This window comes from Chelonia mydas, chromosome 15 (assembly GCF_015237465.2).
Source record: "Chelonia mydas isolate rCheMyd1 chromosome 15, rCheMyd1.pri.v2, whole genome shotgun sequence".
Lineage (NCBI taxonomy): Eukaryota > Metazoa > Chordata > Testudines > Cheloniidae > Chelonia > Chelonia mydas.
The window spans coordinates 32,788,782-32,813,346 of record NC_057856.1 but is presented as its reverse complement, the minus strand read 5'-3'; the positions used below and the strand labels follow the sequence as shown (position 1 = coordinate 32,813,346).

Sequence of the window (24,565 nt, the reverse complement as noted above, 5' to 3'; positions counted from 1 at the left end):
AGAAATGGGGACATCATATAAAACTAGATTCATGTTTGAAAAATTATTATTACAATTATAAGGGCTAGAAACTTAAAGGGACACCCTCAACGTAAAATGTAGTAAATCTTTTTTAAAAAAAACTAAATAGTTTCAAGCATTACAACTGACCCTGAGCCTCCCTGACCATTTGCTTTTTCTATTTTTAAAAAAAACCTTTGCATCTTCCCTGTAGGTTGTGTGAAAGACTCACAGAAATTACTAAACTTTAAGCCCCGATCCTGCAAACAATTATGCACATGAGTGATCCCAATGTAGTTACTTACATAAGTAAAACTAAGCATGTTTGTAAGGATTGAAGCATCATTTGGGACTGTAACATCCCTAGATTTTTGAGAACCTTTTAACTGCTACATCTAGACATTATTTTTTCTTGTTGCTGCAGTTTTGTTTATTACTGATCATTGCTCTAGATAGTAATGTTTTGGTTCTTAAATTAGCTTTTCACCATTTAAAAATTAACTATGATTACGCATAGTTTATTTTAAAGGGGTCTGGTTCTTTACGCGTATGCATGTGAATTCTGGTGTTGCTCAACTAGAATTTGTAATTTTTGGAGTAAGACAGTTTTTATTTTGCTTCACATTTTCATTCTTATACATGAAATGTTAATGTGAGTCATGTTAAAAGGGACAGAAGTGGGGGCAGGAAACAACTGTCTTTTATCTTTATTTAGAAATAAAGAAGTAGCACAGGGTTCAGGCAGTGTCTGATGAATCTTGCTTTGTCTCCTGTTCCAAGTGCTATAATTTGGTACCATTTTGCAGTGGTAGGTCTAATTTACTGGAATTTTGTGTTCTCTCTCTCTCTCTCTCTCTTCCTCCCTCCTTGTCCCCCCAATCCCAGACTGCGTGAATGACGAGTGTTGGTTTGGCAGAGACAGAAGCTGTGATTATAGCTTTGCTAAGCTAGGGTTGACCGAGACAGGCTTATACCAAAACTACAGCAAGAAGCACTTCCGAATCTTCAGGGTAGGTGCTAAAAAGGCCGTTTACCCTTTTCCCTCTGTCCTGTAAAGAAGGAAACTGGATTAACTGAAAAATTCTAAATCAAAGCTTCACTGCTTTTAAGACAAGGTGGATTGATTTAAATCAGCAGCCAGGAAGCCTTGATTTAAATAATAAATTAGAATCTTACTTTGCATATACATTTATTTTCTTAAAGACAAGTTGGTTCTCATTGGTTGGTAACCATTAAAACATACTGATTAGCAACTAAATATAGCTTTTACACTAAATGTAGTACCAGGAGGATGTACTATATTTATCCACATTTATTTAGACAGTTATATAGTGTAACATACATTTATTTGTGTTCTTAATTTTTACATTTTTTTTATTCTGTTAGAAATGGTGAATGGCACATTTCTTATTAGTAGGTGATTTTAATTTTTATTTGTGATTCGTGTCAAGCTCTATTTGGATGGAAACTGGAATTCAATTAAAAATGAGCAAAACCAGCATAACTAATTTACAGGTCTTAAACTGTAACTGTAAATGGAGAATAGTAATTGAGTGGAGTGTTTCCAATGGGGTCCCACATGGATCAGTTATTGGTCCTACACTGTGTAATAACCTAGAAGCAAACATAAAATAGTCACTGGTAAAGTTTGCAGATGAGACAAAAGTTGGGAGAGGTAGTGAAGTAGACAGACAGGTCACTGATTCAGAGTGACCGAGATCTCTTGGTAAACTGGGAGCAAGAAAACATCTAGAAACAAAGAATGTAGGCCATACTTACAGTGTGTGGGCCTCTATCCTGAGAATCAGTGACTCTGAAAAAGATTTGAGCGAGGTGATGGATAATTAGCTGTACATGAGCTCCCAATATGAATACTGCAGCCAAAAGAACTAATGGTATCCTAGGATGCATAAACAGGGGTATCTTGAATAGGAGTAGATAGGTTATTTTACCTCTGTATTTGGCATTGGTGTTACTGCTGCTGAAATACTGTGTCCAGTTCGGGTGCCCACAATTCAAGAAGGATGCTGATAAATTGCAGAGGGTTCAAGGAAGAGCCATGAGAGGGATGAAAAGAGCGCAATCTCTTAAGCTTAACAAAGAGAAGATTAAGGGGTGACTTGAAAAATCTATAAGTACCTAATGGGTTCTTCAGTCTAGCAGAGAAAGGTGTAACATGATCCAGTGGCTGGAAGCTAAAGCGACTCAAATTCAGACTAGAAATAAGGTGTAAATTTTTAACAGTGAGAATAATTAATGATTGGAACAATTTACCCAGGATTGGGGCTGATTCTTCATCACTGAGAATTTTATATCAAGATTGGATGATTTCCTGAAAGATATATTATTTTAGGGAAGCTCTATGCTCTGTGTTATACAAGAGGTCAGACTAGATGATTATAATGGTCCCTTCTTGCCACAGAATCTATGAATGTTTTTTGTTGGTTAAATAAAACTACCTTAAATGTGCTCGATACACAAGAAGATGTAAAAGGTGTCAAAACATGTTTGGCATTTAGAAGCAACTGATTTATTAAATAAAAGAAGTGTATATATAGTTAATGAATCTGTGATGGTTTCTGGTCACTATGTATTTCAAGATTTTAGAACGATTAGATTTCATCCCCTCACTTAGTTTTTATACATAGATTGGAAGAGGAAAACAAGCTTTCCTGCTTTTTCAACTCCCAATCATTTTCTTATCTTTGAATGAACTAGTCATTGATCTGAATAAGCTGAAAAAACTGAAATGAAGAAAATATCCTCTCTGCACATGTAGAAGAGGCTACTGCTGTCAAAAGCTGTTTAGCACTTCAGAAAATTCTGGTTTCAGATGCTTAGCCAGTGACTTTTAGCAGTTCAGAGATTTGACTTTCTATAAAACTTTGGGAGTAAACATGTACTGCTTAATATTTTTTCATTTAATTTACATGATTTTAATAGATTATAGTAAATGTAGGCCTTAACGTCGGTTGTCATAATTTAAAATTTAGTTTTAAATAGGTTTATTTTTTAAAAAGAATGTAGTTAATTTAACTAAAAATTGGTTGTTGTTTTTCTTTTTTTAAAAATCACTGATTTTTATCCACCCTGTTTTCAAAGACTTGAGTCATAGACTTTAAGGCTAGAAGGGACCACTAGGTTATTTAGTCCGACCACCTGTACAGCAGAGACCACTGGTAGCACTCAGCATCCACATACTGAATTCAACAACCAAAATTAGACCAAACTATTACAGCCTCCAGGAGACTAAACTGTTATGTGCCAAATGCAGAGAACAGGGATGCCACAGGTCTCAAACACAGGACTATGGGGCTGCTGAAAGCATGATCTTTTTCCTCTACATCACTGAGCTGCAAGGGGAGATGAGGGAACTGCTGCTAAAACCCCACCACCAAAAGTTACACCCACTGAGTGCACAGGGACAGATGACTAACAGAACATTGCTGATTGGATACCACTCGCTATAAAGTTTGCTCTTCCTGTCCCATCTCTTCTCTGAGCAACATGCCTACTGACTAGTTGCCAGGCCTGTTGCTACGCAGATCTCTGAGACCAAGTCTCTGCTTCCTTGCCTGGTTTCTACTCCTTATTCCTGCTACCATGCCTCATCCCTGCTACCTACCGTGTCTCCTCCCTGCTCCTCTTACCAGATCTGGTTCTTGATTCCTACTTCCTCACTCAGACCCCAATTGCTGACTCCAGCTTTGACCCTTGGCGTAAAGTTTGGCTCTGACTCTGGCTTGACCCTTGGTGTGACCATAGTTTACTCCTGGCTCCAACCACTAGGTCAGAGAGCCCACATTAAGGGCCCTGACAAAGAGGGACTGTAGTGTACCAGTAATGAGGCTGTTGCAACAGCAGAGAAATGATTAAATGAGCTATATAACCACCATCCACACATACTGCAGAGGGAGGCAAAATATCCTCAGGGTCACTGCCAATCTGACCTGGGGGAAAATTCCTTCCCTGCCCCCACATATGGCGATAAGTTAGACCCTGAGCATGTGAGCAAGAACCAGCCAGCTAAGCAACTGAGAGAGAGAGAATGCTTGGTTCCACTTCAGAGCCTGGCCTACCCCGCTAAGTGTCCCATCTCCAGCCATATCCATCTCAGAGGCTTCAGAGGAAGGAAATTAATAAAAAAACAACAAACCCTCCCAGGATATCATCCCAGTAGCTCTTCTCTGGACCTTTCCTAGTTGAGTCTTTCTTGAACATGGGTGACCAAATGAGGTCTTACCAATGTCTTGTACAGTGGTACTAATACTTCTCTATCTCTACTGGAAATACCTCACCTAAAAAATTGTAGGATCACCTTTGCCTTATTCACAGCTGGTAGCAGTTCATAGTTATCCTGTGATCGACCCACACACCCAGGTCTCTCTCCTCTCTCACTTCCAATTTAGGAGCTCCCAGTTTATTGCAGAAATTCTCATTATTAGACTCTAAGTACGTGACCTTGCACTTTGTAGTATTTGAATTTTATTCCATTCCTGTCACTCCAGTCTTCAAGGTCAGCCAGATCTTCCTGTATAATAATCTGATCCTCATCTGTACTGACAATGCCTCCCAATTTTGTATTATCATCATATTTAATTAGCACACTCTTACTTTTTGTGCCAAGGTGTTTATTAAAGATATTGAATAACGTTGGTCCCAAGATCAGTCTTTTAGGAACTTTGCTATTAACCTCTTTCCAGTCCAATAATTCACCTTTCAGCACAACCCAATGTCTTCTCCCCTTTAGCCACTTCCTTATCCACCGTATAATGCTTATACTGATCCCCGTCTTCCCTAGTTTAAGTATTAATTGCCCATGTGGTACTGTGTCAAATGCTTTAGTGAAGTTCAAGTATGTTAGATCTACTGCATTTACCTTATCTAAAAATTCAGTTATTTTCTCAAAGGAGGAAATTAGTTAATCTGGCATGATCTACCTCTGTTAATCCATTTTGCGTTACATCCCCATTACATTTACTTCTATGAATTTAATGATCCTTTCCTTCACAATTTGCTCTAAAATCTTGCAAACCACAGGTCAGACTAACTGGTCTGTAACTGGCTGAATCACAATTTTTGTTTTGGCCTTTTCTTAAATATAGCCTGACATTAGCTATTCTCCAGTCATATGGTACTACCCCCTGAATAGATAGATTTATTAAAAATCCTTACTACTGGACTTGACATCTCATATGCCAGCTCTTTCAATATTCTGGGATGGAAATTATCCAGTCCCTCTGATTTGAGCACAAGTTTTTCTTCCACATCAGATGTGGTAATTTCCATTTCTAGTCACTCATTTCCATCAGCCATACTGCCTTCATGCCCATTCTATATTATCATTGTTATGGAGAGCTGAGGTAAAATATTCATTTAGTTTTTTGGTCATACCTAAATTATCTTTTAATCTCTTTCCCATCCACACTGCATAGCAGCCCAACTTCATTCTTCCTTAATGTCTTTTTAGTTATATAACTAAAAAACCTCTTTATTATTTATTTTAATTTCCTTGGCAAGAGCTAATTCAGCCTGACTTTTAGCAATTCTCATTTTATTCCATTTTCTGACCTCCATGATGTAACTTTCTTTACTAATCAACTCCATTCTTCATTCTCTATATGCTCTCTGCTTATTCCTAATAACCTTTTTAGGTAGATATTCATCCAGCTGGGTCTGAGCCTTTCCCTACAAGTATTTTCCCCTTTCTTGGGAAATTTCAAATAGTTTTTGTCTAGTTGATTTGAAGAAATTCCAAGCCGCTTCCTGCATTTTTAAGTCTTTGAGCTCTTTGGTCCAGCTGACTTCTTAAACTAGTTCCCTTAATTTCCCAAACTTTGCCCTTTTGAAATCAAAAACCGTAGTTGATGATCTGGTTTTGATTATCCTTCTATTTAATTTAAACTGAATCAGCTTGTGATCACACGATCCAAGGTTATTTCCTACGATCAGCTCTTCTATGATGTCCTTACTGCTTACAAAAATCTAGTCTTAAATTGTTGGTTCCATGACAATTTGGTGAAGAAAACTGGCATCTGTCAAACCCAGGAATAAATGGGCCCCAGCAGTATTAATAGCATTTATTCTCTATCTGTATCCGGGAGGGTAGTCTCCCATTATGCCACAATTCCCAACAGTATTTATCTCTTTAATAATATTAAAGAGATAATTATCCATGTCTGAGTCTGACCTGGGGATCTCTTGTTTTGATTTTAAGGGCTAAAAAAGGTTAAAGATGTTTAACTTTTTTATTGTGTAACATTAAAACAGTGACACTTAGTTGTTTTTGTTTTTTAACAGAGGCCTTGGTGTTACTTGGTTTCTTGGCAAACACTTAAAAGTATTAATTTTAAAACTGAAAGTTTATTGATTTAAACACAGAAAAAACTAAAATTAAAATGTGCATTTATATTGAAACTGAAATTGAATGATTATGCAAAACAAACTTAATTTTTTTACAAAATATGATTTTTTATATTTAACCCTTTTCCATCAAAAAAGGGTAATTTTACTTTCAGTTATGATGTGTGAAGAGTATTTACTTCTCCTGTTTCTAAGAAATAGACACAAGGTGGTGGGGAGAGAGATGATAGAAAAGGTGGGGGAAATTCAGCTTTGTTGATGTTTTTGGAACACTGAACGGTTATGAATGAATGCTTTGTTTGGCAGGTTGACCATGACACCTGTTTCTTGGATCCTAGTTCACATTCTGGTCATGAACATCATCTGATTGGGTTTTTCTCCTTAGGGCAGGATTGTGGTCATCTCAACTGCCTGTGCTGATGCAGTGCAGCTGATTTCAGGATTTGATGAAAAGCCAAGAGAATGAGAGATAGGATAGGAGGAAGGAAAGGGGACAAAGTAACACAAAAGGAAAGGAGGCGGAACAGAATCTTGCATGCCTCTGCGGTTCTGGCAATTAGGTATCCACACAGATAGGCTGAGGGCTGGATGTCATGATGATATGATGATTTTTAGGACTTTCAAGTGAAAAATAAAAGTTTCTTGAGCAAGGCCTAATGGCCTTCCTCTCATGCTGAGTCTTTCAGTCTGGTCTGCTCCTTCTCTCTTGGGGTCAGAGAAGATGAGATGAGTGGGAATGCAAGGTGGGACAGGAGAGTGATTTCTCCCCTCCCCCAAAGTCTCTTTTAAGAACTCCCAAAGAGGGAAAAATGGGCTTCATAGTTCATCCCCCTTATTATTTTGTTCACCAGCTAGGCCTAATATTTGCCACACTAATTTTAGTTAGTTCATTTCTGGCTTTACATTTTCTTTTTTTTTTTTACTAAACATGATTTTAACAGTTTTTAAACTATATTAGTAGGCCTTTTTTTGTTTGGACGAATTTAGTTTTTGTGTATTTTTTTGCACTTATTCATAACAATTATTATTAAAAACAACTTGACCTATTTTCTTTTAACATTTGTTGTTATAGGTTGTAACATTTGGTGAACTTTCACTTACTTTTTACTGTTGAACTTAAAGTAAATTTTTAGGCCCAATAATCACATCAGATCTATAGCAGGTCCCTAACACTATCCCCACAGAACCTCTTTTACAATCCTTCCCCAAAGTGATTTTGACCCAAACAGGTTCTGTTTTGTCTGTAGCATAGCTTTGTATTTCTTTCCAATTTACTGCATCGTTGATGTACAAACACTGCCCCTGCACCTTTACCTTTATTCCTGTCTCTTCTAAACAGCAGATACCTTTCAATAACTATATTCCAGTAATGAGTGCTATTCCGCCATGTTTCTATGATCCTTATAATGTCTTGTTTGACCTCCTGCACCAGTAGTTCCAGTTCCTCCATTTTATTGCCTAGACTCTTTTCATTTGTGTACAAGCATTTCAGTTGTTTCCCCCAGGCCTCTCCACTTATCAGTCATGACAGCCTTCGTGCCAGAAGATAAATATCCTAGGTACTTGACTGGAGATCATCTGTTGAGAAGAGTCTTCTTTCCCTAGATGCCTCCCAATGGTTAATCATCCCAAAACCTGCCTTGTAGCTCCAATCCTTGAGCCCTCAGTTGATCTTCATTATGTTGTCATGCCATCACCCTCCTTCTCTAGGGATGAAAAGTATTCCACGGAAAATCATCTGAGCTTCCACATCTGTAAATGTCTTAGCCAGCTGAGTGTAGTCGTCTTTGATCCAGTCCGATGGAAATCTAGCAGTGTCATTCATCCTGACATGCAGAACAGTCATTGGATTTTTCCCTGCTCCCTTGAGGTCCTCTCCAGTCTCGCATCCACTCTTGTATCCTTGCTTCTGCCAGACAGCACACTCTTCTGTTCTCTCGATCTGGTCTGGTAACAGGCTTGTCAGTTCTTCTGAGTATGGAGTCCCTGATCATGTAGACCGTCCTGGTGTTGATATGAATCTGTTTTATGTTCTCTCTCGCAGTCCCATGTACATCATCTTCACTTTTCCTTAGACTCCAGTCCCTGGCTGTCTCCATCATCTCTTCCTCTCTTCTGCAGGGACTGGCTTCCTTTCTTTTTTTCTTCATCACCAGTTGACAGTGTTGCCAAATACATTGTTCAAAACCATTTTCATGATGTATTATTTCCTGAATTAAGGAAAATAAATTGTGTTAAATTCTGATACGGTTCATTACAGCTTCTTGATAAAAGCCATCTTCCTGTATTGTTACCTTTTTTTTTTTTTTTTTTTTTTTAGGAAATGGGACCAAGAAACTCCTATGTTGCCTACATTGAGGACCACAGTGCAAATGGGACTTTTCTAAATAAAGAGCTTATTGGGAAAGGGAAAAGGCTCCCATTGACTCACAATTCTGAAATTGCACTGTCTGTACAGACTAACAAAGGTAAAATAAAGTACAAAGATAGATGCTATTTAAAATCAAGTTTTCTTAAAATTGTGCTCCTTCTAAATGCTTTAGAGAGAAAATAATAGATGGAAACCTTGGATAAAGGTAATATTTTATATTTTCCCACTACTTTTTATACACAAAATCTTGAAGATTGTATTACACACCTGAAATTAGTAGATTTTAAAAAGGGAGTTAAAAGTATTTGCAGGTATTACATTTGATCCTGGGTCCCACCGCCAAAGTTTGTGCTTTTAAAATCACATTTTAAAAAATGCTTTTCTCTCAGTTGTTAAACAGGGAAAACTGATTTACTGTACAGGAGAAGTTGTGAATATGTCTGTGCACATGGCAGCATCTTATGTACGAAGGAAACAAACTGAAAAATTAGAGTGAGGATTTTTGTTGTAGCAGTACCATGAATGCATGATTCACACTCTTGGGTTTTAGATCTGTAGCATGAGACTGACGGGTCTCTCCTTGTATTTTTACTCTTGAGTACAGTGGTAATAGATTATGAAGAAGTGTTGGGATTTGTCATGCTGGAGAATTGTTGTGGAGCAGATGACATTGAAGATGTTACTATTACGGAAGTTCTCTTTCAATAATGAGATCACCTTGTTAATCAAAAGTATTCTTTCAAGTGTTTGCATTTGTCCATTTTACTGTAGGTGTGTCTGCGCCCCATGTACAGGTGTTGGTGATATTTTTTCCTCCGTAGTACCCGTTGGGATGGCTGGTGTGCCCTCAGTCGCCACACACCACTGCCTGCTGGTATAAGAGGGTGGAACCACCATGACTTCCCTTCCAGTTCCTTGCCACCAGTGATGGTGATTCAGACTGGTTAACTTAAGTGCTTTCCTCACGCCTTTTCTGTATATAGATCAGGGGTGGGCAAACTTTTTGGCCCAAGGGCCACATTGGGGTTGCAAAACTATATGGAGGGCTGGGTAGGGAAGGCTGTGCCTCCTCAAACAGCCTGGCCCCCACCCCCTATCTGCCCCCTTCCACTTCCCGCCCCCTGAATGCCCCCCTCAGAATCCCTGACCCATCGAACCCCCCCGCTCCTTGTCCCCTTACTGCCCCTTCCTGGGACACCCGCCCCAACTGCCCCCTGGGACCCCACCCCCTATCCAAGCCCCTCTTCTTCCTGTCCCCTATCCACACCCCCGACCCCTGACAGACTCCCTGGAACTCCCACACCCTATCCAACCCCCCCCGTTCCCCGTCCCCTGACTGCCCCCCCTGCTCCCTGATGGCCCCCCCCCCGAACCCCTGAACCATACAACTGTCCCCTGACTGCCGCCCCGGGACCCCCCGCTCCCCGCCCCCTTACCATGCTGAAGCTAACCACACCACCGCGCTGCCCGGCAAGAGCGGCGGGTAACAGTGGTGGGCCAGAGCGCTGGTGGCAAGGCGTGCTGAGGCTTTGGGGGAGGGAGAACAGCGGGGGAGGGGCCGGGGACTAGCCTCGCCGGCTGGGAGCTCAGGGGCTGGGCAGGATGGTCCCGCGGGCCATAGTTTGCCCTCCTCTGACATAGATCCTGTTTACTAATTTGTCAGTTATAGTTAGTGTAAGACAATTTTTAGTACTAGGTTGCTGCTTTTGGTCTCTCTTGACACTTTCTATCTTGTGATACGGCTACTGGAATGATGCGGTGTTCACCGGGTTTTAAGTCCTGCTGCACCTCTGTGAAACCCATGTCAGTCAGTGACCCACACAGAAATGTTTGGGGGAATCCCATGCTAGTGACAATGTCACATCTGCAAAGGGTTCAAGCTCTGCTTGAAAAAAGATAAAGTGACGAGGCTTAAGTGCTTGCTTATGGATGCAGCACTTTGACCCCTGTCAGAGTCATCACGTGGGGTGAGTGCCCCATATACATTTACTTCAGTCTGGAGCATTTTGCTGGAGATGTCTGCGGCTCCTTGGGATTGTTCTCGAGCACCAAAGGAAATGCTTAGGCCTTCTTCTGGTTTGGTGCCTCGCTTGCCTGTGTCGGTACCCTGACGGAACCAGAAACCGGAAGAAGCGTTTGGGGGATAAATCCCCTCCAGAAATGCTTAATGCTTCTGAAGAGGGGATTGCTGCCTCTGAAGCCTGTGCCAGACATTTCCCCTGAAAGACATTTATGGCGCCAACAGAAGGTGCCGATCGCAGCAACCCTGGAGGCATATGCAGCCACAAGAGACTTGCTTAGCTTCTTGGTACTGCCTGTGGTTCATACCTTGCCTCATTGAGATTGTGTGATGCTGCTACCCAAGCCTCCACAGAAATCCATGTTGTCTAGAGAAAAGCCTCCCATGAGTTCCCTGGTACTGCTGTCCTTGGGCTCAGACTACGTTTTACTAGTCCATTCTGGATTTGCACCTCCACTGTCAGAAGCATCTGACTCTTTTCCTTGGACTCAGAGGTGAGGCCCTCTGTATCCCACCCAGGATGGGGAACATACCTCCCATCAGAGTCGTTGGGACCATGGGCCATGCACTGGGATCCTTCTAAAGGTCAATGGCCCAGGCAAGGGTGGGACTTGGGCCCGTATCGATGGTCATTCTGGACACCCTGGGATGTCCCCCCAGCTAGAACCTCCCGTGAAGCATCTTGCTCGCTGACATGGAGAGTGCACCAGAAGTATTGGTACCAGAAGCACCATTTCCTGGTACCGAGTAGCCAGAAGCCACTCAGGCACCCCCCTGCCACTAGTCACAGACCAATCACCACCTCAGATGTCTGTTTCATCCTTGTCACCTGACGAGGCTGTTGAGTGGTTAAGTGACACTGCCAAAGGACCACAGAGCTCATCAAGATCTTTTAAAAATAGCAACCCCTGTACTTGACATTCAGGCAGAAGAGGTGCGTGAAAGCTCTCACAAGTTGTTGGACATCCTGGTATCAGCGACAGCATCACGGTGCAGCTATGAAACCATCATGTTGCCAGTCAAGGTCCTTAGGCAGGCCCCCTCCTCCTGGGACCTCACAGCAAAATGAGCTGAGAGGAGGTGCTTTGTCTCCTGTAAGGGGTATGAACATTTTTATTCTCATCCCCACTCCGTGATCTCTTGTGGCAGCTGCCAATGAGTGGGATAGAGAAGCTTCTGTGCCATAAAGGAAAGACTCAAAGAAGCTGGATCTGTTTGGTCGTAAATTTTATTCTTCAGGAAGCCTGCAACTCAGGATTGCAAATCAACAAACTGAGTCAACATGACTTCGCCCTCTGGGAGATAATGATGAAATTTAAAGACAAACTATTTGAGGACTGCAGACAAGAGTTTGCAATAATGGCTGAAGAGAGTACTGGTGGCTAGGACTGCCCTGCAGGACAGTTGGGATCACGCAGACTCAGCTGCTCGAATCATGGTGTTGGCTGTCACTGTAAAAAGGTGTTTGTGGTTCCAGTTGTCTGGGCTACCTCTAGACTATCCAGTACTGTACTTTCGAAGGTCCCTCCATCTTTTCAGAGAAAACAGACAACAGGCTTCATAACCTTAAGGATTCCAGGGCAACACTCAATCTCTTGGAGTCTATGCTCAGGCAGCAAAAAGAAAGCAGTGTCGCCCACAGTAGCTATACAGAGTGCAGGGGTTTGCTCCCCAATCCCAAGATCCACAAAGGAAAAAGGACAGAAGTTATAAGAGACACCCTCCACCACTCTCCTCTTCAGCATCAGTGGGCTTATCTCATCCAGCTGTCTCACCCAGTCATTTTGATGGGTTTGTCAAGGACAGTGTACCTGTTACCATAGCCCCATCTGTTTCCCATTGTTTGATACTAATCGCTTATCCCAGTAAGTGCTTGGGTTCACATATGTAAGACCTACCAGTCTGAAAGCCTGGTGGAACTGTGGTATGCCATCCAGTTCAGTTCTACCCCCTTCCCACCCTCTTCCTATCCCTCTTCAGGGACTATTCTCATGAGATTGCCCTTCAACAGGGTGTCTAATCTCTTCAGGCAGGGGCATAGAGGAAGTGCCGTTGTACCTCAGGGGTAAGGGTTTCTATTCCTGCTACTTCCTGATCCACTAGACAAAAAGGGTCTCAGGCCTATTTTAGATCTAAGGGAGTTGAACAAATTCCTGAAGAAAATAAAATTCCGCATGGTTACCCTAGCTTAAATTATTCCTTCCCTGGAGCGGCGGGACTGGTACACTGCCTTCAACTTACTTAAAGGATGTTTATTTCCATGTCGCAATATGCCACCACCACGAGAATTATCTCAGATTCATGGGGAATGGCTGCTATTATCAGTCACAGTGCTTCCATTAGGTCTGTCAGCTGCTCCTCGAATGTTCATGAAGTACATGGGAGTCATAGCAGCTCACCTGTGAAAATTAGGTGTCCATGCGTACCCATGGTTGGACAACTGGTTGATCGGAGGTCAGTCTGAGGCTAAAGTCCTTTCCAGCATATCAACTGTCCTGTCCATGTTCGATGCACTGGGGCTCCTACTAAATCGAGACAAATCAGTCCTAAAACTGGAACAGACAATAAAATTCATTGGAGAAATCTTAGGCCCCGTCTACACTGGCAAGTTTCTGCGCAGTAAAGCGGCTTTCTGTGCTTTAACTCCCGAGGTGTACACACTGCCAAGCCATTTAGTGCGCAGAAACTGCGCAGCTGTAGTGCTCTTAAAAAACCCACCTCGATGAGAGGCGTAGAGCTTTCTGCACTGGGGCTACAGCGCTGCGGTGCCAGTGTAGACACGGTGGTCAACTTACAGCTCTGCGATTGGCCTCCGGGAGGTGTCCCACAATACCTGTTCTCACCTCTCTGGTTATCTGTTTGAACTCTACTGCCCTGCCCTCAGGTGACCAGCCATCATCCCCACTCTGTACATTCCTTTGCAAATTTGAAAGTCCCCTTCCTGTTTGTTTGGTGATGTGTGCAGTGGTCTCCGCACATCTTTCCAGGTGGCCATTCCTCCTCCACGCACCAGGTGATCCCCCGCTTGGAGCAATGCTGAGCTGCTGGACCTCATCGGCATTTAGGGAGAGGAAGCTGTGCAGTCCCAGCTGCGCTACAGCCGTAGGAATTATGATACCTACAGACAGATTTCACGATGCATGATAGAAGGGGGCCATGGCCGGGACACACTGTAGTGTAGGGTAAAAGTGAAGGAGCTGTGGAATACCTACCACAAGGCGTGGGAGGCTGCGCCCATGAGCTGCTGGCTCCACAGTGCTTGGACAAAGAGGGGGAGGGCTCCGATGCCAGAGATGCATGCAGTCAGGAGCACTTTTCTACCCCGGAGGAGCCTAGCCAGTCACAGCAGTCGGATCTTGGCGAAGCACAAACAGAAGAGGAGGCCGCTGGTAAGTGGATCTGATTTTGAGAATTGCTGAAGCGATTGGTTGGGTGCAGGAGGGTAGCAGAAAGCAGGCTTGTCTCCCACCGCATGCCTATTCTGCGTGGTGGAACAGGCTGTTGATAGACTTCCTCGCTTCACTGAAATCTCCCTCAGATATATCTATATCTACAGCATACGCTGTCATAGAATCATAGAATATCAGGGTTGGAAGGGACCTCAGGAGATCATCTAGTCCAACCCCCTGCTCAAAGCAGGACCAATCCCCAACTAAATCATCCCAGCCAGGGCTTTGTCAAGCCTGACCTTAAAAACTTCTAAGGAAGGAGATTCCACCACCTCCCTAGATAATGCATTCCAGTGTTTCACCACCCTTCTAGTGAAAAAGTTTTTCCTAATATCCAACCTAAACCACCCCCACTGCAACTTGAGACCATTACTCCTCGTTCTGTCATCCGCTACCACTGAGAACAATCTAGATCCATTCTCTTTGGAACCCCCTTCCAGGTAGTTGAAAGCAGCTATCAAATCCCCCCTCAGTCTTCTCTTCCGCAGACTAAACAATCCAAGTTCCCTCAGCCTCTCCTCATAAGTCATGTGTTCCAGACCTCTAATCATTTTTGTTGCCCTCTGTTGGACGTTTTCCAATTTTCCACATCCTTCTTGTAGTGTGGGGCCCAAAACTGGACCCAGTACTCCAGATGAGGCCTCACCAATGTAGAACAGAGGGGAACGATCACGTCCCTCGATCTGCTGGCAATGCCCCTACTTATACATCCCAAAATGCCATTGGCCTTCTTGTCAACAAGGGCCCACTGTTGACTCATATCCAGCTTCTCGTCCAATGTAACCCCTAGGTCCTTTTCTGCAGAACTGCTGCCTAGCCCTTCGGTCCCTAGTCTGTAGCGGTGCATGGGATTCTTCCGTCCTAAGTGCAGGACTCTGCACTTGTCCTTGTTGAACCTCATCAGATTTCTTTTGGCCCAATCCTCCAATTTGTCTAGGGCCCTCTGTATCCTACCCCTACCCTCCAGTGTATCTGTCTCTCCTCCCAGTTTAGTGTCATCTGCAAACTTGCTGAGGGTGCAATCCACACCATCCTCCAGATCATTTATGAAGATATTGAACAAAACCGGCCCCAGGACCGACCCTTGGGGCACTCCACTTGATACCGGCTGCCAACTAGACATGGAGCCATTGATCACTACCCGTTGAGCCCGACAATCTAGCCAACTTTCTATCCGCCTTATAGTCCATTCATCCAGCCCATATTTCTTTAACTTGCTGGCAAGAATACTGTGGGAGACAGTGTCAAAAGCTTTCCTAAAGTCAAGGAACAACACGTCCACTGCTTTCCCCTCATCCACAGAGCCAGTTATCTCGTCATAGAAGGCAATTAGATTAGTCAGGCATGACTTGCCCTTGGTGAATCCATGCTGACTGTTCCTGATCACTTTCCTCTCCTCTAAGTGCTTCAGAATTGATTCCTTGAGGACCTGCTCCATGATTTTTCCAGGGACTGAGGTGAGGCTGACTGGCCTGTAGTTCCCAGGATCCTCCTTCTTCTCTTTTTTAAAGATGGGCACTACATTAGCCTTTTTCCAGTCGTCCGGGACTTCCCCTGATGGCCATGAGTTTTCAAAGATAATGGCCAATGGCTCTGCAATCACATCCGCCAACTCCTTTAGCGCTCTCGGATGCAGCGCATCCGTCCCCATGGACTTGTGCTCATCCAGTTTTTCTAAATAGTCCCGAACCACTTCTTTCTCCACAGAGGGCTGGTCACCTCCTCCCCATGCTGTGCTGCCCAGTGCAGCAGTCTGGGAGTGGACCTTGTTCGTGAAGACAGAGGCAAAAAAAGCATTGAGTACATTAGCTTTTTCCACATCCTCTGTCACTAGGTTGCCTCCCTCATTCAGTAAGGGGCCCACACTTTCCTTGACTTTCTTCTTGTTGCTAACATACCTGAAGAAACCCTTCTTGTTACTCTTAACATCTCTTGCTAGCTGCAACTCCAGATGTGATTTGGCCTTCCTGATTTCACTCCTGCATGCTCGAGCAATATTTTTATACTCTTCCTTGGTCATTTGTCCAATCTTCCACCTCTTGTAAGCTTCTTTTTTGTGGTCAAGATCAGCAAGGATTTCACTGTGAAGCCAAGCTGGTCGTCTGCCATATTTACTATTCTTCCTACACATCGGGATGGTTTGTCCCTGTAACCTCAATAAGTATTCTTTAAAATACAGCCAGCTCTCCTGGACTCCTTTCCCCCTCATGTTATTCTCCCAGGGGATCCTGCCCATCAGTTCCGTGTGGGAGTCCAAGTCTGCTTTTCTGAAGTCCAGAGTCCGTATTCTGCTGCTCTCCTTTCTTCCCTGTGTCAGGATCCTGAACTCGACCATCTCATGGTCACTGCCTCCCAGATTCCCATCCACTTTTGCTTCCCCTACTAATTCTTCCCGGTTTGTGAGCAGCAGGTCAAGAAGAGCTCTGCCCCTAGTTGGTTCCTCCAGCACTTGCACCAGGAAATTGTCCGCTACACTTTCCAAAAACTTCCTGGATTGTTTGTGCACCGCTGTATTGCTCTCCCAGCAGATATCAGGGTGATTGAAGTCTCCCATGAGAACCAGGGCCTGCGATCTAGTAACTTCTGTGAGTTGCCGGGAGAAAGCCTCATCCACCTCATCCCCCTGGTCCAGTGGTCTATAGTAGACTCCCACCACGACATCACCCTTGTTGCTCACACTTCTAAACTTAATCCAGAGACTCTCAGGTTTTTCTGCAGTTTCATACTTGAGCTCTGAGCAGTCATACTGCTCCCTTACATACAATGCAACTCCCCCACGTTTTCTGCCCTGCCTGTCCTTCCTGAACAGTTTATATCCATCCATGACAGTAGTCCAGTCATGTGAGTTATCCCACCAAGTCTCTGTTCACATCACCAAGTCCAATCACATTATAATTCTTTGACTGTGCCAGGACTTCCAGTTCTCCCTGCTTATTTCCCAGGCTTCTTGCATTTGTGTATAGGCACTTGAGATAAGTCGCTGATCGTCCCTCTTTCTCAGTATGAGGCAGGAGCCCTCCCCTCTCGCGCGCTTCTGCTCGTGTTTCCTCCTGGTATCCCACTTCCCCACTTACCTCAGGACTTTGGTTTCCTTCCCCCGGTGAATTTAGTTTAAAGTCCTCCTCACTAGGTTAGCCAGTCTGCTTGCGAAGATGCTCTTCCCTCTCTTTGTTAGGTGGAGCCCGTCTCTGCCTAGCACTCCTCCTCCTTCTTGGAACACCATCCCATGGTCAAAGAATCCAAAGCCTTCTCTCCAACACCACCTGCGTAGCCATTTGTTGACTTCCACGATTCGACGGTCTCTACCCAGGCCTTTTCCTTCCACAGCAGTACACCGCTGCCTCGGTCTTCTCGGTCAAATGGCACCATATACCTACGTAGTTTAGCATGCCAGATTACACCTCAGAAAGCTGCAGGCATGGCTAGCATCAGTGCATTCCCCAAGTTGCCACCATTTAGAGAAAATGGTTTGAATGCCAACATTAGTTTTGTCATCTCTAGATTGGTGGGTGGACCCTCTAAAAGTTTGCGTGGGGGATTCCCTTTCTTCCCCCACTACCAACTCTCATTCTCATCACAGATGTGTCTCTTCTGGGTTGGGGAGCTCATATGGGGTCCCTGCAGATTTAAGGTCTTTGATCATTTCAAGATTTAGAGACTCTCATAAACATCAGGGTGTTAAGAGTGGTACATTTAGCCTGTGTGGCCTCCCTCCCCCACATAGTGGGGGAAAAAAATTAATTCTGACTGTTGGATGGGTCATGTTTATGTAAACAGGAGGGGCAGGAAGTAGTTTGCCTCGGAGAGTTCTGTTTAGACAACTTAGTTCATTTCAGAGCTTATTACCTTCCAAAGAAACAGACCACGTTAGCAGATTAGCTGAGCAGATCCTTCTGCAATCAGCATCGGTGGTCACTACATGCATATGTGGTCAGGTCCATCTTCCAACTCTGGGGGACTCCCAAGTGAACAGGGAATGTCAGCAGCTCTGTTCCCAAGGGAGACTCAGCCCAGGCTTGTTGACAGATGCCTTTCTTCTGTCCTGGAAGAAGTCTCTCCTGTGTGCTTTCCCTCTGATTCCTTTCCTTGCCTTTTCTTGCCTTTCCTTGCCTTCCCTTCCCAGAGACCTCTTAAAGTGAAACAAGACCATGCTCACCTCTTCCTTATAGCACCAGTGTTTCCTTATTAATACTGGTACTTGACCCTGATATCATTGTTGGTCACGCTGCCCATTGGGTCCAGATGTAATTTCCCAGGACCATGAGCGCCTGCTTCATCCCAGTTCAGCAGCATGGATGCTTTTATGGCTGACACCCTTTAAAAAGTCCTTCTCAAACGATATTCAGAAAGTGCTGTTGAATAGCATAAAACCCTCAACTAAGAGCACTTTCCTGGTGTGAAGTGGAAGCACTTCTCCACCTGGTGTTGTGCGAAAGGCGCATTTCCCTAGCGGGCACCCTTGGGCCTCATGCTGGACTGTCTACTACTCTGTCTACTACAGAGTTTGCTATTAGCTCAGTAAAGATGCATCTAGTGGCTAATTCAGCCCTCAATGTCTTGGTGGATGATAGATCCCTTGTTTCACACACCATCATCACCCAATTCCTACTGTGCTTGGTCAGATTATACCTCCCCATTCAAGACCACATCCTTCCTTGGGATCTGAACTTAATTCTAGCAAAATTCATTGGGAACCCCACTTTGAGCCCCTGGCAGCTTACTCCCTCTTCCACCTTTCCATGAAGGTAGCATTTCTCGTGGCAATTAACTCAGCCAGAAGGGTGGGAGGGTTGAGAGCTCAGGTGTCAGAGCCCCCCTACGGTTTTCCATAAGGAGAAGATATATCTCTATCCTCATCCAAAACTTCTCACGAAAGTAGTCTCTAATTTTCATGTTAACCAAGCAATCTGCTTGCCCATGTTCCTTCCAAAACTCCATGCACATAGGAATGAGGAAAAGCTTCACTCCTTGGATGCAAGAAGGGCTTTAGCTTTCTACCTGGACTGGACTAAATCTTTTAGATCCTCTATGCAGTGGTTTGTAGCAGTTGCAAACAGAGCTAAGGGCTAACCAGTTTCTGCTCAGAAAATCCCATTTTGGATCTCTTCAAGTATTCGTTTATGCTACCTACTGGCTAATACAATCCCTCCAGCTAGTGTATTGGCGCATTCTACCAAAGCGCAGGCACCTTCTGCAGCTTTCTTGATGCAACTGCAGATTGTAGACATTTGTAAAGCAGCCTCTTGGTCTTCAGTCCACACTTTTACTTCTCATTATGCCATTTCCTGTCAGTCCAGAGACAATGCCATTTTCGGATGGATGGTCTTACACTCTCTGTTCAGGTAGACTCCTAACCCACCTCCATGTGTGTTTGATTGTGTTACCTACAGTGGAATGGACGTGTGCAATCACTCGAAGAAAAAAAAATATTACTTACTGTTCTGTCACTGTTGCTCTTTGAGATGGGTTGCATATGTGCATTCCACATTGGAGTCTGTCCAGTATGAAGGAACTGAGAGGGGTTGGGGTGGCTCTGCCCTTTTATACCAGCATGCAGTAGCGTGTGGCGACAGAGGGCGCTCCAGCAACTCTGACTGGTGCCACTGAGGGACAAAAATCTCCAACATCTGTGCATGGGGCATGCATGTATCTACGGTGGAATGTACATGTGTGACACATCTTAGACGACAGCAGTTTCAAAAAGGTAGGTACCCTTTTTTTAATATAATTTTTTGTTTCAGTTATATGTTTACTTCTAACGTACAGCACTCTCTTAATTGTTGAATATTAAAATTTAGGAATAGTGGTCACTCCTTGTAACAAAATCTTTAGAGTTAGTAACAAAAATTATCTCCACTCATCTTCCCAGTGTTTGTATTTTCTGATCTTATGGTGGATGATCAGTCGGGGTATCCCAGAGAATTCAGAGAGAAATATATCATGTCAAAGACTTTGGGAAGGTAAGCACCATACTTACTAAAATATTTAGGACTTATTTTCCTTCAGTTCTGTGTGAATGGTATTTGAACTGTAACTAGTATTAACTGTTTGCTATTATTTTAGTACTGTTTCAATAATGCTATCCTAGGCACTGTGGTAATAGAAACAAAAACATGTTGCTTTACAGACTAATAAAAGATGAAGGTCCAGATTCTCTCATCCTCCTCCAGCCACTTTTGCCACTTAGGTGAAATCTGGCCTTAACTGGCCAGCTGAGAATTCTCTCAGTGTAGGGCAGTTTTCACCTGGCATATATCAGTGTAAGTATCTCCTTTGCCAGCAGCCCCACCATAACCTGGCAAAATGGGCAGGAGTTGGGTGGAGCACACCTGAATTGTGTCAATTCACAACTTGTGTATTTTCCATTAGAGGAGATCATAGCTGGTTAGCATAGCCTCTAAGATGCTCTGACTTAGATTAGTAGATCAATGCTGGTGCTTAGGCAGAAGGTATTATGCTATATATTATAAACCTGGATGCTAATACTGTTATACAGGGGAGTCAGACTATGTGATCACAATGGTCCCTCTGACTTTCTAATAAATTAATAATATACTGTGAGAATCAAGGAGGTGTAACTTGCTTCCTAATGCACTCAGCTCAGGGAGTGTCTCTGTGCAGGAGAGAATCTGGGTGTGGACCTGTGTCCTGCTGTGTTTACATTAAGATTAGTGTATGAAGGAAATGGGCAAGCACTGGCTAAATATGTGTGTGGGGAGAAACTGAAGACAAGATAATGTGGTTACTGAGGTGATTCTGATTTTTTTTTTTTTTTTTAATCTGTCCTTCACTGTAGTTTCCTTCTGCTTTCCAGGGAGCACTTGTGTATGCAAATAAAGCTGTTAAAAGGAGGAGGTAGGATTTGAAGGCCTTGTTGAAGAAGTTTGTTTTGCGGAGAGTATTTGAAAAATTTTAGGATCAGTGCTGGACAGTAGTTTACATTCTGTAGTGTTCTCCCTCGTAGAATTTTTCTGAGGTGTTAATAGGACAAACTAATTTTTCACTGCAAAGTGTTCTTACTCCTTAATGCAAAGTCCTTTTTTCAGTTGCCTGTCTTGTAAGTGGTTAGTTACTGCCTATTTGAAATATGGTACCCCTGAAAGTAAGCTCCCAACGCTGTCTGTAAAATAAGTCTTCTGTTCTGAATGTCCAAGGGTGAAATAGGTAGCTAACAGCACTCGTGGTAAATCTGAAATTTAGCAGATTTGTTCATTCATTCCCAATCTACATGGCTTTGACATCTCTTATTCCGCTGCTGGGCCATCAGAGTACGGGCTCCTCAGATTGCTGGGATTATAGCTGTCCATTTGCTGGTTTCAGCTCTGAATGATGAAAACAGTTAAAACTGGAACTCTGAATTATGGCACACAGGTAGACCTATTTTCCTTAAAACAGCCAGGTTTGGTCCTCATGCTTCTAATTGACTTGGGTTTAAAACATACTTTTAATTGTGAAACTCAAATATATGATTGGGTACTCACAGTTCTTCGAGTGCTTGCTCATGTCGATTCCATTCTAGGTATGTGCATGCCCACGTGCGTGGTCGTTGGAGATTTTTGCCTTAGCGGTATCCGTAGGGCCAATTGTGATGCCTTCTGGAATGTCGCATTAATGCAGCGGTATATCAGGCGTTGTCTGTCCTACTCCTTCTCAGTTCCTTCTTATTGCCCGTGGTGGTTAGTTGGAGTGCCTTTCTTGCTTAACAAGAGCTAGTGTTTTTTTCTCCTACAAACTTTGTGCCTTAGGGCCATTTATAAATAGTTTGTATAGTGTTAGTTAAGTAGTTGTTAAGTGTAGTTGTTAGGGGCTGAAAAGAGGTATCTTGTTCTGGCCAAAGGGTCACAAGCAGGGTCACACCTCCTTGACACCCAAGAACAAAGAGGCCAAAAAGCTTGATCTCTTTGGGAGAAAAATTTATTAGACTACCAGCTTACAATTTCGGGTGATGAATCAAGTACTGTTGGGCAGATATAATTTTCATCTTTGGGATGGCCTCAAAAAGTTTCAGGAATCCCTCCTGCAGGGTTTGGTTCCAAGTAATAACAGACAGAACAAAGTAAATTACCAAACAAAATAAAATAAAACACGCAAGTCTAAGCCTAATACAGTAGGAAACTAAATTAAAATAAATCTCACCCTCAGAGATGTTCCAATAAGCTTCTTTGACAGACTGGCCGCCTTCTAGTCTGGGTCCAGCAATCACTCATACCTGCATAGCTACTGTCCTTTGTTCCAGTTTCTTTCAGTTATCCTTTGGGGTGGAGAGGCTATCTTTTGAGCCAGCTGAAGAAAAAATGGAGGGGTTTCCCAGGGGTTTATGTAATCTCTCTCTTGTGGGTGGAAACCCCTCTATCCCCCTGTGTAGAATTACAGCTACATGATGGAGTTTCGGAGTCACGTGGGCAAGTCACATGTCCATGCTTGACTCAGTTCTTTACAGGTCAATGCCATTGTCCACATGCTAGTTTGAATGTTCCCAGGAAAGTTCAGATGTGCACTGGCGTCTATCAAGGTCCATTGTTAGCCAAGTACTCCCAATTACTTGAATAGCCCCTTCCCACTATGTTGACCAGATTTGCCTTAGGTGCTTCCTACAGCGAACACTTTAAATACAAGCATAGAGCCAACACTCATAACTTCAGATATAAAAATGATACATGTATACGAATAGGATGAGTACATTCAGTAGAACATAACCTTTGAAAAGATACGTTACATGGAGAATGTAGCATAAAACATTCCATTTGTCATATTTACATTCATAAGCATATTTCTGTAAAGCATTATGGGGTGCAACGGCACACACTAACACCAGTTCAACACATAGAGTTTATTGGAGCAGTTCTTGACTGCACGTGGGCCAGGGCCTTTCTCCTGGAAACACGTTTTCAGGCCATGTCGGACCTGATTTCTCACGTAAGGAGCCATCCGCTCACCATGGCCCCCACCTGCCTGCGATTGATGGGCCACATGGCCGCGTGCATGTACATGGTCATCCCTGCTCGACTTCATCTTCAGCCTCTGCAAGCGTGGCTGGTCTTGGTCTATATCCCCAGCAGGCACCTCCTGTCTCTCTGGCGGAGTTGTCGGCAATTAGGAACTGAAAGGGCATAGGGCTGGCAGTGCCGGTTATACCAACGCATGAGCGCAGCACTCCAGAGCATGCCACGGCTGGCCCTATGGAAGCCGCTAAGGCAAAAATCTCCTACGATCACACACATGAGTGCGCACATACCTAGAATGGAAGAGACATGAGCAACATATCTCGAAGAACAACAGTTACGAAAGGTAGGTAACTGTTTTTTTAGGAACAGAAAGTCAGGTTTGAAATAGTTTGCTGGCAGTCATGTTACTTTCTGAATCAGTATCCCTCTTCTACCCCATGGTTGCAAGCAGGGGGAAGAACTGAAGGTCAGAGTGTAACCCCTTGTGGGACATCACTATTTGGGTCCTCAAGCAAAAAAGAGAGAAATGGTGACCTGATTTTTTTTTATATAAAATGCCTTTAAAGTGGAATTTTCCCCCAAAGTCTTTGTAGGTCGTAGAAGAGCAGCAAAGTGAAAACAGAAGTCTGAGTGGATTTGTATGGATTTCCTCATATAATCTCATAATCAAAAATAAATGTGTTGCTATATGTACTGCTCAGTGTTGTGCAACCTTGTGGTGCAGGACTTTATGTATTATAACGTCCTTTTGCCACTGGGCTATATGAATGGGGGCTGGGTGGGCTTTGTGAGCTTAAGTCAAAACCGTAGAGATACATTTTGAGAGTTTGTTGTTGTGTTTTTAGCCATTTGTGCAGCTGAAATGGCAACAGTGCTTGTCCTCTGTATTCTCTTAATAGCTTTCAGTTTGGAGTTTTGGTTGTAATTTGATTTCTGTATTAGAAGATTGGTGGCTACCAGCATCTATCCTAATCTAATGTGCCTACTACCTATGTGTCTAAATACTGCACACCCAGTCGGCTGCATTCAGCGGGTTAGGAGACAGCAGCATTCTAATCACATGTAATACTCAAGTAGCAAACAAGTTCTGTGTTTGATCTATTTTTATTTGTCACCAACATATTGAAAAGTGCTTGCAAGCTTTAACATAACTAAATTTTTATATTAGTGGTGCCTGTGGAGAGGTTAAGTTGGCATTTGAGAGGACCACGTGTAACAAAGTTGCTGTAAAGATAATCAATAAACGGAGATTTATAACAAGCGCTGTGAGTGACACAGTAAGTATCTATTTTTCAGCTATCTTGCAGTGATTCTGAAGTATTTGGTAATCCTTTGTGAACATTATAAATGTTTATTGCTATAATTTAAGGTTTTCTGGATTCAGATGTATTTTTGTAATGTGTGAAGTTTTGTGTAT

The 24,565-nt window shown here is 43.3% G+C and overlaps 1 protein-coding gene across 18 annotated transcripts in view; it reads left to right on the top strand.

Annotated features, from left to right (window-relative positions):
* CHEK2 (checkpoint kinase 2) overlaps nt 1-24,565 on the top strand; it is a 53,429-nt gene that overhangs the window by 4,337 nt on the left and 24,527 nt on the right. For 14 of the 18 annotated variants that reach the window (XR_006286021.1, XR_006286020.1, XR_006286019.1 and 11 more), the window contains 4 exons: nt 886-1,010; nt 8,684-8,831; nt 20,073-20,163; nt 24,317-24,425. Coding sequence is in view for 14 of the 18 variants with exons in the window: in XM_043529454.1 (XP_043385389.1) it covers nt 886-1,010; nt 8,684-8,831; nt 20,073-20,163; nt 24,317-24,425 (473 nt within the window). In the remaining 4 variants the exon portion in view is untranslated. Of the gene's footprint in view, nt 1-885; nt 1,011-8,683; nt 8,832-17,456; nt 19,908-20,072; nt 20,164-24,316; nt 24,426-24,565 lie in introns of those variants that run through there. The other 4 variants (XM_043529457.1, XM_037879285.2, XM_037879286.2 and 1 more) reach the window with 3 other exon arrangements.